Here is a 15,245-nt window from a genome sequence, read left to right on the forward strand (position 1 = left end):
GTTGTCAGGAAACGTTTAAATGTCGGGTTATATAAAGGGTATATTAAGGGTATAAAACGTTTTCATAACATTAAAAACATTACTGCCCAGCAAACACAAAATGTTTTACAGAAAACCTTTAAATGTCGGGTTATATAAAGGGTATAAAACGTTTTAATAATATTCCATAAACATTTTTGAAAACTTGATACAAAACATTCTAAACAAAATGTTATTTTGGGGTTGACAAAATATTTTGCGAAAAATGTTTGCCCAAAATATTTGCAATAACGTTTTTAAAACGTTTTCATGACCTTTATATAACCCGACATTTAAATGTTATTAAAACGTTTTGAAAAAGACATTTTAAGAACATTTCTGTATTTGCTGGGTGCAAATATTTTAACATAATGTTATTTAAGTGTTGACAAAATATTTGGCAAAAAATGTTTGCAAAAATAGTTTATAATACCATTTTGAAAACATTTAAAAAATATTGTTGTAGTGTGTTTTCATAAAAAACGTTTTAAAACGTTTTCATGACCTTTATATAACCTGACATTTTAATGTTAGTCAAACGTTTTTACCTAAGCCAAAAGCCAAAATATAACTTATTTAAAACGTTTTTGTGTTTGCTGGGATGTTTAAAGTAACGATTAAAAACATATGATATTTTTACTAATTGCAAATTGGCAAACATAAATGGCTTTACATCAATGCATTTTATTGTTATCAATGTTGAATCATTGAACTTCAAAATATTGTGTTTGCTGGGATGTTTAAAGTAACGATTAAAAACATATGATATTTTTACTAATTGCAAATTGGCAAACATAAATGGCTTTACATCAATGCATTTTATTGTTATCAATGTTGAATCATTGAACTTCAAAATAATGCCCAAAAGCAACGGTGATTTACAGCAAAGAAAGCCTCTACACTATCCTTTGTGCTTCAAGCTTCCTAAAACAAATTAAAATACCATTAAAAGCAATTATTACAGACTATTATAAGAATACTTTTATATATCCGACCATTCTCACATTATACCATAGTCACTGCTATCTAAAGGCTGTTACCATTCAGCACAGCGTTGTTATGTGATCGTGGAAATCACTCACTACGCAAGCGCTGTTTGTATCTAACAAGTTGCGTATACACAGGATCCCTCACCAGTGTTTACATGAAGCATTTATTTCTATTCGCCAGTGCTACGTTAGTTTAACTCAACCCGTGAAGGAAAGCTATAAAAGAGGGACAAAGTTCATTAAGGATGGAATTTGAACCCCGATATCATCGGCTGCTTGTTACCACAAATGTTCTGCGCAAATACATGACAATAGATCAACAGTGTTCGATTTGGCGAGTATATTTGGTGACACACACTAGGACTGACAATCACAAGTGTGCGAGGTGTGTTTGTCAAGTATCAGCACTTGAAACAGTCATTTGTTATCCAGTTTTACGTCTACTTCAATTCATTTTTATACTGTGCTGTGCTAGGACAATATATGTTGTGACATACTTGGACTTTGCAAAATGTAATTACCTTGGCACAAATGTTAAGCAACTAAAATACGACTTGGAGCCATACATCATACGGGTTTAAGTGGGGATTCCTGCAATTGGTGGTGTCGCATACTAGGCCAAAGGGCGGTGATTGGACATTGCACCGAGGTGGTCTCCGTATTATAACAGCCGGTATGATACCTCAATAACAATCAATCAGATACGTATACAACAATATTTTACACGAGATGGCTTGCTTGATCTAGTAACTACTATATCTGTAATCGAACAAAATGCGTACGATAAGCAATTATTAATCTCTGTGCTACACAAGCGGTAACTACAAATACTTGATTTCGTTTGATATCACACAGCATACGTGAAATCCGTCGTTATAAATTGAAGAAGCGTCAGCATTAACATCATCAAGGTTCCGGTCGATTTGTGAAACCTATCAAATTCATCATCATCTATCTGATCCTTCGCAGAAACGCCATTATTTCATTCTTAATGAGAATGGCACGAGCTGGTGATATACTGTCTTGTTCAGCAAGTGTAATTCGTTTGTTAATAGCACTACACTACTCAAAAACAATCTTGTACTTGCTAATTACATCGTTAGCTTCAATTAATTTGTGTTCAGCGCAGTTAAGTGGTGTAAATTACACAGTAACAGGACACATTAACTTAGGTGGTATCATACCTTTACACACATATGATGAGGATATGCAAGTATGTGGCGCCATTCGAAGTATTAACTCATTGAAGAAAGTAGAAGCAATGGTATATTCTATACAACAAGTGAACCAGAACTCTACTTTATTACCAAATATTACACTTGGGTTTGAAATATACGATACATGCTCATACAATGCAGTAACATTAGGTGAATGCTTAAACTTTATTCCATCATCCAGAGAAAGTGGTTATTGTTGCGAAGATAATGTAACGTGCTCAGAGGACAAGCCTCCTATTATTGGAGTCGTCGGTGCACAAAGAAGTTCATCTAGCGTCCAGGCAGCAATCCTACTAGGATTATACCATATACCACAAGTGTCATACCTCTCTACCAGTGATGAACTTAGCAACAATCTTAGATATCCATATTTCCTCAGAACAGTTGGTCCAGATAGTTACCAAGTGAAGGCAATGATAGATATTCTTCTTCACTACCATTGGACCTATGTTTCTTTTGTTAATTCAGATGATACTTATGGTAAGAGCGCGCAACAGCAGTTTAACTCTTTAGCTGCGGCAAATGATATATGTATAGGAATAACAAGAACTATCTCCTTGTTTGCCGATGATGATAGTTATGACGAGGTGGTGGAGGAGTTGGTGGATATTCAGGATAACTCTCATGCCGCAGTAGTGATACTATTTGTCCAGTTGGAGATGTCACAGCAGATCTTCTCAGCAGCAGCAAGATTAGATGCCCAGAGAAGGTTTATATGGATTGGTAGTGATGGTTGGGGTAACTATGGGGAAGATGCCACTTTGGGGAAAGAAGAAGTTGCCCTTGGTAAGTAAAAAATGTTGTGTGTTTTTAAAAGTAACAAATGCTTTGAATCAAATAAAAATATAAATGTAATGCTCAGACAAAAATTCTCAAGAACACATGATGTCGACAGGTTCATAAATCACCACATATTCATCAATTATATTCCACATCAGCTTTGTAATCCAATCTACAATACAAAAACACAAACAAAAAAGGGTAAATACCCAGTAATGCACGTCATTCAGTTCAATTGATGGATCGTATTATGATTATTTATTTATTTTACTTTGTCCGACATAACAAATAACAACATACAAAGATAATAGAAATTAGTAAACTAGTCCTAAATGTTCCACGGCGAACGATACAGGATAAAACAATTAATGTGTGATATTACAAAACACACCAAATTTGAATAATATACAAAAAATACGAAGATACTCACATGAAGTAATATGATCAATGAATATTGGCATGATTGGACACTTTTTATGGAATTGTGGAATAAAGTACGATGTAAAGAAATGACGTCTCGATACAATCTCTCCAGGGGCTTGCACTTACTGAACTATCATGAAATTTCAAACCATACGTAATTACCATCATCATAATGCACAACAAGATCTTTACTGTATCATTCGTGATTGCTTAAGGGTAGGATATATGACAACTTGATGCAATTATGTAAGGCACAATAACGAATAAAAAGCTTTAGTTGACAAATATAACCCATAATTCCTTAGTGACGCAAGAAATCCGGTCATTTTGAAAACAAAAATGTTTTCCTGCCAGTCACTGACCGACAGCAGTTGATATTTAAGACCATCGGTCATGTCAGTTCAAAAGTCTTCAGTTTCACCTGGATACTATAGTAGTGCGTTTTAGCAAAACGTTGTAATATAGCTGCAGTCCGTATTAAACCGTAATTTTCTAATCTAGATGTTTCTTGAAAGCAAGGAATAGTTACATCACACTAATACTAAATAGGGTGGTTTGCTTACATAATGCAGAGCAATTTGAGTGTGGTTATATTTTTCATGTTTCATAACTGCGTATTCATTTTTAAATATTTGATCCTACAAGATCTAAGGTTTATAATGTGTTAACAGTATTCCGTAAAAGGAGTTTTGTTAGCAAAATGACACCGAAGCACTCACTAATAATTCCTAATTTGGATCATAAATTTACTTGATTGAACACACTCTATTAGCGGCTTTCCTACTTAATGAATGAATATTAACAGAAACTGTGACACATTTCATTAAATGTAAAAAAATGTTGCCACTTATTAAGTCATTGATGTTTTTATTACTTGCAATTTATCATTTCAAAATAATATTGATTGTGTGCATTTTTAATGTATTAGTTTTCATTGGGACATGTTATTTACATTCCACGCAGAAAAACAAGTTTGACAAAATCGTGTTTTACAATGAAATGTTTCAATGTCCCTTGATTAGGATTATTATTATATTACAGCTATGGACAAAAGTTTGGAATATTATTCTCTTTCTATCTTGCCATGTTTCTGTATTTTTAATTATTTTCGTACGTTTTCAAAAAGAAACCACCATATTTTTACAAAAAATTAAGATATCGTTCTGTTTTTCTGGTGTTTCTGACAAAGACGTGTTTCTATTCCGATATCTTTGCACGTATCAATGCAGGTCCTCCCTTTGTGGTCGTACCACCGTAAGACTGCTTTATTTTCAATATAACCTTTCAAAACTTTTCACTGTCAAAATATTGGAATGGCTTCCCAAGAAAAATGCAGCATATGTTTGAAAAGGAGTATTCCCATTTGTTTTTTTTGGACTGTATTATAGTCCTCCTTAAAGTTGTTTTCATAAGATTGCTAGATTATCTATTTCTCACGTCTATCTATCTAGCGTCTATGTAACAATACTTAGCCTATACTATACAGGTTACGTCTGCGACTTGCGTAACACCATCTAATGCTTGGAATTTTGAAACCGAATCATTCCTCATGAATATAATTTTTTTCCTGTAAACATATTCGCTTAAGAAATAGAATCAGTAATTGAACGAAATTGGCGAAATTGGAGATGCAGACATCAGCAGACAGTCTGCGGAAATGTTGGCGTTTTATATTTTTGTTTGTTTTTTAGCTCTCGGGAACTTTAAGTAAATTCCAGTGCTTTGGGATTGTTTTTCATGATCCGATTACGTATCAAATTAAAATGCTAAAACTAAAAACAAATTTTAAGAAAGGTGCTAATTATAAGAAAATATTTTGATATGATAATTACATTATGTACGCTTGAAATCCTTTCCTAGAGAAGTCCATTTCAAACGTTAAGAGCCATTTAACGAAAGGTATTCAATTTATTTATCCTCTGAGAAGAAGCTTTTTCTTCTTCAATGTTTTACTTATAAAATAAAAAGGTGGCAATTTATGATTTCCCATTTGAAAATTTGTTTCTAAATGAGCACTCAAAATGATGTAGTTTAGCACTTTGTACCTTGGGTGTCCTTCCAATCCCACATTTGTAACACGGATGTATTCGACTCTCTATCATTCCATTTAACCATCTCTATCTCCTTCCAAAAGAAATATATTTGATGACATTCCCAGAACATGTAATCAATTGTATCTTCAATTTGATCAATTTGATATAAATTACAGTTTTCGTTCTCTTTAACATTAACTAGCTCTAAATAACTATATATTGCTTGGACTTATTTGATTTTATATTGAAAATATCTCATTTTTTCGTCAGCGGTAATTTGAACAAGTAATGTCCAAAAGCATTCCCAATCTAGATTACCCAGATGATTAAACAAGTAATCATAATAATTGGTTTTGTGGATTGTGACATGTTAAATCGTTTAGATACATTAAGTTGTTAACCTATATACCTCTAACTTAATGATTTTTCAATGCTTTTAAGTTTTCGGATATCTGTATCAGAGAGTTTCTTTATTTCCCATTTTCATACCCTTTGTAAACTATTTATAATACCGTAATATGTTACAAAATCGATACTTTCATATTTTCTCAAAGCTTTTCGTATGAATAAAATGCACCTGTATCATCTAATATATCTTTAATCCTCGTCATACTTAGTCGTGCACGAGCTTTATCAAGACTTTAGATCTTTAGAAAACAACTTATTATAAGTAAGCGGTATATGCAATACATCTTCCAATTTGATTGTTTCTTTGTTATTTCATTCTTTAAAACTTTGCCAACTTAAAGTGACCTTTAAAATTGAGGGAAATTAGTAAGAAACACCGATGTAACAACATTAAATTGTAACAGAAATTCCAGACCTCCCATTTTATTAAAGAAATAATTCGGAACATCTATCCATGGTGTATAACCTTCACTCTGTTAGAGTATTGAATACATGTTTTAGTGCAATTAAAACAGAACGTTTGACTTTGTTTCCATTCCGTATTATACTCATCACATTTTTTACTATCATAACGAACAAATATGCCCAATATTTTTAACAGGTTCCTTGGTTGTTTATTACACAACTTGAAAGCAGGTTTGGACCAAATTGGTTTTTTTCCAAGGTTGCCATAAGAAAACCCCATTCAACGGAATCAAAAGCTTTCTCGAAATCGGCAAAAAGCAACATATCAGAAATATGGTGGGTTTTTTTAATGTATCTATAAGTGCGTTTGATAATTACCTATACTTGGTAGTATACTTTCCATTAGTTTAGCAATTGCCTATGTACCTATTATATAATTAATATTTAATAATAATATTGGACGCCAATTTTTGATTAGCTTTGAGTCTTTTACAGGCTTAGGTAGAAGAGAAATTCCGTTGAGAGTACCATATATTTAAGGCGACTAACTACACAATATAGATGATCTTGTGTAGTTAGCCTCAACAGAAACAAGATAGCAACATGACCCAATGGTTAAGGTCTATGACTCTGGTGCAAGATGTCCCAGTTCAAATCCCGGTGGAAGAAATTATCAAAAATTTATTAACACTCTCTTCATTATTGCATTTGAATTGTGGAGAAGATGCGTGAACGACAAAGACCTCTCATCCAATTTCGATCAGGTTGCCTGTACACCGGGCCTGTACACCCTTCCTGGGCATGGGGGAATAGTGTCTGGCATTGGATGATTGACGGAGGTGGAATAAAATTTGAAAAAAAATAAGTGCTGTCAAATGACAAATTCGTCTCACATGGCTAAACTACTTCGTACTTGTAACTCTTTATGTCAAACAATTACCCATGTCGTTGTTTAATATTGATTTATTGAAGATGGACATCATCGAAAGCTTAGCTACTCGATATTGGCTTTTTTGGAAGTATAAATTCCTACTGATAAATGTCCAAACATGTTGACGATGTCCCGGGTTAAAAACAGAGTCATATATTAAATGGATTGAAGGTCTGTTATACATCTCAAAAGTCGGCCCTTCGTCGTGTTTGTGATTGACCCACACATAGTGTATCATTGCTTGGCCTAAATTAACCTGATACCGATAATTAAAACAAAGCATCATTGTTTTGAATATTTGACAGTAGTTTAGTATTCAAATGCATTTGAGATGTGAAAGAATTCATGAATATATTTTATGCTTATGAACCAGCCGATAGTTGTGTAGTACCCATAACATTCACCGAGCCATTACTTGGCAGGGGACAATAGACAGTAATTGAACACAATGTTCGCGATTAAGTTAAATGAGCAGTCGTGTGTCGCATGATCATGTTGATATCAATCGGATTTTGTAAAAATATAATTGCCATTTCAACGGATTACAATGTGCTAAAACGCCATAAATTAAACATATACACTGTAGAAAATATTATTGTCTTTTCAAGTAATTTGGTAAAGAGTGTCTTGCAAGTGTAATAAACGTGTCTTAGATATTAAAACTTAAAACAATAGAAACACATGCCTTGGATGAAGACATGAGTTGAGACGCATACATGTATGCTCAATTGCAAGATGTGCCGCACCCGCCCTGTATTCTCTGACTATTGACCTACTTTTTCACATGCCGCAGTGTTGAGAAAATATTCGTGCCGGTTATATCCCAAACACCCACAGAAGTGATAGTTTACGGCAAGTTTTGTAATTATTACTTGCTTTTGATATGTAAGTAATACGTCGTCATAGACAGTAATGTGTTTGTATTAAAAGAAATAACAAAAATAATTATTTAAGTAATAGAAATACTATTTGGAAATTGCAGCAAGATTTGCACATGTTTTTATTTGAACAGTACCAGTTCACCAGTTTTGCTAGTTTTCCTAATCTTTGGGCTAAATTAACAGCATCGTGAAGGTCATATATATCATTTTATACTGACAGCTTCTGGATGGACTTAAATACAGCTTGTATGTACATTGTCTTCAGTGTGTACATAGGCTATATACTTTTCAAATCTTGTGACAAATTGTGCTTGATAATCATGATAATGCTTGTATAAGGTATTATAGACAAATTATTAGAATGCATATGCACCAGTAGAAATGGCCCAGGTTGAATAAAATAAATAAACATATGAATGAATATTTTATTCCCTGGATTATTTTTGTTGGGACAAAATAATGATATAGTTTTACGCTTTGAAATACAGTTATGTTAATCATAATAAAGTTACAAAGTTAAAAAATAATATCGAAATATTGTAAAAGTTTTCCCCTCGTAAGTTGTATCAAAACAACATATTGAGGAAATTGATATGACAGATTTTTAAACTTTGATATGGAAAGATACCCCAGCCCTGTTGTCTCACCAGAGAAGATGAGAAGTCTTTCTATCTGATAAAAAAACTCTAGGTATGATTACGAAAATGTTTTAAATAACTATTATCTACAAAAGTTTCATAACAATGTTTTATATAAAATGTTAACATAAAACGTCTTCTGTTATGATGTGAAGGGTTAATATAAAAACAGGGAAAATCTGTTCCAAGTTCTAACTGACCAGCAGAGAATAAAGGATAAGCAATAGATAAGATTAAAATCAGGGAAAATATGACACAACCTCCAATGGGGGAATAACAAACGTATAAACGTATAAAGTTAAAAACTCTTTTAACTTTGTTTATACGTTTTGTGTTAATCCCCATGCATTGAAATCGATGTTGTGTCATATTTTCCTATTTTAATGTGAAGACTTACTCATTCTTTCATTTCTCTTGACATTTTTCATTTGCCCGCCCTATTCCTTTTAAAGGAATTTTTATTAAAGTAAATTCGACATAAATAAACAAAGCTAAGCTGGTATAACCAGTGAAACAATGAAATTTAACATCTAGGAAAATCAACCAAATGCCCCGATATGGTAGCTTGATTACTTAGACAAAACAAATAATTTGCTCTAGGTTTTAATTTCATAAACAAGAAAATACATCTAGCTCCTATCAGATATAAAAGCCTTTCGATGCATATATTTCCCATTCAAAGCAATTTAAAGCTAACGATCTCATTAGCACTATTACAATTGATCCGGAAAGTAACAAATGTCCGATACAATTTATTTATTCCAAAATAAGCAAGGTAGATCTAATAATATATCATTCTTGGTGTAGAACTATTGAAATATAAAATAAGATTCCATACCCCAATCCGAAAAGAACACTCTACTAAACCAAGTCCAGCTACCTCTCTCACCACCAACTCTTTATTTCAAAAATTAAAACCCACATTTAATCCACACTTTTATCTAATACGAGTTTCATATCAGCTCATCAGCTTTGTTTTTATCTTTATAATCATCTGAAACAACTCACAATATGGTCGTCATAATCATATTCAATAACGTGTGAAAAAACAAAAGCTATTGACGATACAACGATGAACCAGCTTGCGCCAAGTGTTATTGTCCTGAATTATCTCCCACGATAAACAATAGGCCAATTCAAAATTATTTCAATTTGTACCAGGTACCACAAATGACATATAAAGATCCATTCAGTAATCCCAGCGCACGTGTAAAAAACATAATATTGTTTATAAATTGCTTAAGGGTACAGGATATAGGAATAAAGACCAATCGAACATATTCTTGTTTATGCCATAATATTGTAGTCTTTCAACCCTTTCATAACTTCAGCTGTGTAACTTACGAACATTCCCGCTAAAAAAGTGGTTCTTTTAATTTTTGAAAATACATTAAAAATCGGTCTGAATTTTTCGTACTGATTATACTATATAAATGATCACCAGACTATAATGTTCTGATCACACTATAGACTGGGTTGACATGATACGTCAATTGATTATTTGGCTGTGCCCAATACGTGGATTTAGAGTTTCTCTACCGGAAGTCAATTTGTGCCGAAATTCTTTCCCACAATGCAATAGGCGTATTACATAACAAAGGAGAGTGATTAACCTGCGAACTGTATCTATTGTTATGCAATACGCCTATTGCATTGTAGGGAGGAATTTCGGCACAAATTAACTTCCGGTAGAGAAACCCTGAATCCGCGTATTAAATGCTCACTGTACTGACATCCCTACCACATCAGGGTGAAAAATGGTATAGCATATCGCAAACAAGCCAAATTTGTCATAGGTTTGAATTGCTAGTAGAAAAACCGTGAATATAGGGTCTCAAACTCTGAAACATCTGAGAAGAACCTTGTCCTTTTTACTGGTTTAACGTGAGTCGGTAGTCTTCGCCGTGTAAGTAAATAGTTAAAATCGTCTAAATACAATAATACCAAACAGCCACGGACATTAAGTCAAGGCTACGTGAGAGGTTTGGGGTAGGTCAAGCATTTCCTTGTTATAAAAAACAGCCAAAATGATGTCCAAAATTCCATCTTTTTATCACAACGCGATATATTACGAAACAGCATTTTCAGAGGGCCTACGCTGGTTCTTTCAATTCTAGTTTAAAATCTGTTCGTCACCTGCAGTCTGATTTGGTATCTATGTTTTCATCAAAGTCTCGGGAACTAATGTGGACAGTTGTTTTGTTTGAGTGTATAAAATGCATTGAAAATTGTCGGCTGAAGAGTGCATAAATTAAAATCGCGAACAGTAATATCAATAATAACTATCTACATTCCAAGCGGAAACGCTTTTCAAAAACATACCACCTTTTGGGGGGCAATCGCTGAAACCGAAATATGCAATTCCTGGCCATCTGTAAAAAAAGTGCGTGAGCTTTAATGACTATGAGCTTGGGACGCCGAAACAAATGTTTATATTGGTGTCGGGCCTTTTGTAATGATACGATAATTAGGCCCCAAATAGTGGCTTTCATTTTAACCGTCATTTGTTAAACTCAGATTTTTACTTTTTGAGAAATTAATGAATTTATCGAAAAACTTTTCGGAGAATGCCTACTTAATGCTCAGTACCCTTAAAAGTGAAGAATAATTGTCATTTTGGTATTTTTGAAATGAAAAATTTGGCCAAAACAAACAAAAACGAAGCGAACAGCAGTATTGACGAAGTTGAAGCCCCATTCAAATACATGTAGCTAATTTATATACTGTCAGTATATAAATTGCTGATTCATGTAAAAATGCCTTACTTTGTCTTAAATACAAGGCTTTCAGATGAACCACTAGTAGGCTATGTTTGCACTTCTATGGCAATGACGAAGGTACCAAAATTCTGGATGAGAAAATAACTGAATCGGCCTTTAATTGGTGTAATATGCGATTATGCGTATGTAATATATACAACATTAACAGGGAATTTAAGCGCGCAGAAATGCACAATTGGACGCTATTAAATCTTTTATCTCAAAAAGACATATACGAATAGTTATATGACGAAGAAACTGAATAATGTGCACTTTTAATTAAATATTTATAGTTTGATTGAGGAGTTATAGGTACTCAAGAATTATAACAGTACATTATCAGACAATTCAACATTCTCTTTTTAATTGGAGTACTAGTCAAAGTTGATAAAGATGTCTTATACATTATCGTGTTTTGCGTACAGATGTTGGCGTACCACGTATTTAGAAATGATATGAGTGATTAGTGATGTTTGTGAACAAGCTCGTTTTGATTTAAGGGTAGACTAGGTATTGTTGGTCGAAGCAGCCGAAAAATCGATTTTCATTATCTACATCAATATATTATTGAAAAAAACCACTTTGATATTTTGCAAATAACTCAAGAACCACAGGACCTACAAATGTATATCTGTGATATTTGAATTCTTCTACACACAAATGATCAATGCAATTTTTGCAAAAGCTTTCTACCATTCGCAGGATGCTGTGAACTACCAAATCGCAACAGTTTAAAATAGTTGCTAACCTTACATGAATGTTTCTACATTCACATATTTTTAGACAAAATTGAATTGAATTGAATTACATTTGATTCTTTTCTTCTCTTCTCTTTTATTCTCAGGTGAAACATACTTTAACATTGTAAACAATCAATAATCAATTTATTTATTTATTTATTTATTTATTTATGCATTTATTTGTGAATTTATGATTGCACAATATAAATCTATTTTGAAGTGAGTAATGTCATAATAATACATGTGAAATAGAAATAAATGAAAACATCATTAATGAAAAGTGTAAGCCTATACATTATCAAACTTTATCAAGGAAATTACAAAAAGCGAATCTTTCTTATAAAGTGGTTTTGCTTTACATGTTTTCATGAATTTTAATTTTCCCTGAGCAATGCCAGTAATGTTTATAACAAAACACAAAAAGTCTCAAGTTGCTTATTGGTAATATCCAGTCAATGTTATGTTGGCAAATGTACATAAGTACATCGGTACGAGCAGGTGCATCTGCAAACGTACTAAGAAGATTAACCACTTCTTGCATGTATTTCATTGCATAGGCGTAGATCCCGGGGATGGGGGGGGATAAATCCCCCCAATATTTTGTCAGGGGGATGGTTCATACAATCATCCCCCCAATATTGACGCCTGTATGTGGGTTTCTGACCAAATTAACCTCATATTTGGCCATTTTAGCCACAAAAGTGCCGACTTAAATATGGCAAACAATTTTCCAACCCCATCTCCCCATGTCAAAAAGAAATCTACGCCACTGTTTCATTGGCATCACCATGACTTGTAATATTACGGTATGAGGCATGTGATGTGATATACAACACAGTTGATACCTCTGAATATGCTTAGAACTTCTCGTATTTTTGTAACAACAAGAATTGCGTATTGCATATTTATTATGCACAAACAATGGTATAAGTGTTCTCCGTTAATAGCAGCACTTATATGAGCGTATGTGAAATAATGTACTTGAATAAATCAGTAACTAGAGATAAACCCTAATTACTGCATGTGTAAATACAAAGGTCTTATGTATAATTCTTCAAGGTCATAACTCAGTGTAACTTAGGTTTCGGGAAACTGGGCACCTTCGACACAAAGTTGCACTCCAAATCGTCAAAGGTCAATTCTAAAAACAAACTGCGTTCAACATCAGAATAAATGGCAATGGCCTCTTGACTGAGCTTTTGATCTTCTTGATGAAGCATTTACAATCTAAAGTAGCATTAATGGGTCCGTAAACATTACAGTGTCTGAGTATCGAATGAAGAAGGACAAAAATATTTGACCAGATGATTTGCAAAAATAAAATAAGCTTTAGAGTGCTCCATAATAACGAATTGCCATTTTAAAAGTTTTGAAGCATGCGTTAATGGAGCTTTCGTGTCTTTGTATTAGTTAAATTTGTTTGTAAGTTGTGATGACCTATCAAGAACTTCTAACTTCATAATGTAACAAACACTGGTTTTGCTACATACATGTGTTACACAGCAGGCACTAACCAGGGAAACCTCATTATTGAATTGCCATGAACATTTCGTTTGAAGATAGAGAAATTTGAGTTCATCATGTAATGATTTTTAATTGCTCTTTATGCCACCCGTACTCTTTGTAAATGAAGAATTTCGCGGTAGGAATATAAGCTTGGCATAGAACAGAAAGTTTTTAGTCGGAATAGAAGCTTTATGCATACTGCTCAAGTATTACACAAATTAAATGGCGTTGCCCCCATTTACACACTGAGTATTGTATCTCATGTATATTTTATAACATATGGATCTCAAATATTAAAGATCTTTATGCCTTTTAATATCTTATTTTATTAACATGCAACCTTTTTTTCTTCTAAAAGTGTAAAAGTGAGGTATTGTTGTTAAAGAAAAAATCCTCCCACGCTTACTTCACTGATCGTATCATATGTATTAAACGACATCTTTTTATATTGTAAAATATAATGCGTCAAGTTTAAAACTTAGATTACAACCCGGAACATAATTTTTCATAAAGTTATCTAAGCCAACACCATGGATTTATAATGGATTTCAAGCTACGCAAGCAAATGCAACTTTCATTAAAACCTGTAAGAAGTAAGAACAGACTTCGTTTAATCCCGACTTCATTGACTTCATTAAGACATGTTCAAATTCCAACAAGTCCTAGTTTAATGCAAACAGGTCCAATTACGTGACTAAGTTTTGACTCCAATATTGTATGCTTTTGTAAGTTTGCCAGCTCTGTAGCACACTCTGATTCACTCTATGCGTTTTATCCCTTATGTTTTATCCCTTACATCCATCTCTAGCTCTTGTGATATTATAATCGCTTTGTTATTGTCTCCTGCAAAATATGTACAGTAAGCAAAAGAACTAAAGTAGCAGTTGTGTTCACCCCTGTATATCCTAAATAAAGACAAGTGTGTCCAAATTAAAACGATGCCTGTATTCTTTGGCTCTGATTTAAGACCTTATTTGTTGAAATTGATTGAGAATTAAAGAAACGGTGATCCAAACCCTAATAAAGATACGAAATGAAAAGCTGCACTTTTGTGTTCTAATCAATGAAAGCATAACGCTAGTTTTTCGTGCTAATCAATGAAAGCACGGCGCTAGTTTTCTTGTTTTCGAACGCATTGTGTACAAAATCAATAGGGCATTCAATGTGGTAAACTGAAACTTTTAAATTTGCATCTTCCTTGGGTTTTTGGATCATCGTGTCTTTATTTCTTGAACAATGTCAACGAATGAGATTCGAGCTACAAGATGCAGCTATTTGCTGTTGGTTCCAATTATGACATATCTGCCTTTGTTTGGGATATAAAGGGGTAAACGTAACTGGTACCTTACGTATTTGGTTATTGTATATTGCCTTGTATCATGCATGCGCATGGGTCCACCTATCATTATGTAAAATGTTTCTTATAATCATTACATATATTATACATGTTTCATATATATTTTTCAGTAGTTAATACCACTAGATATTTAAGTTTGAGCTACGTCTTTTCATATTTG

At 33.2% G+C, this 15,245-nt stretch overlaps 1 protein-coding gene across 1 annotated transcript in view; it reads left to right on the plus strand.

Annotated features, from left to right (window-relative positions):
* The window catches only part of LOC140157604 (metabotropic glutamate receptor 2-like), a 114,288-nt gene that overhangs the window by 30,333 nt on the left and 68,710 nt on the right, over positions 1-15,245 (plus strand). Inside the window, 1 exon segment of the mRNA XM_072180844.1 lies at positions 2,132-3,010. Coding sequence (XP_072036945.1) covers positions 2,132-3,010 — 879 coding nt within the window.

Source organism: Amphiura filiformis, chromosome 7 (genome assembly GCF_039555335.1).
Source record: "Amphiura filiformis chromosome 7, Afil_fr2py, whole genome shotgun sequence".
Taxonomy (NCBI): Eukaryota; Metazoa; Echinodermata; class Ophiuroidea; order Amphilepidida; family Amphiuridae; genus Amphiura; species Amphiura filiformis.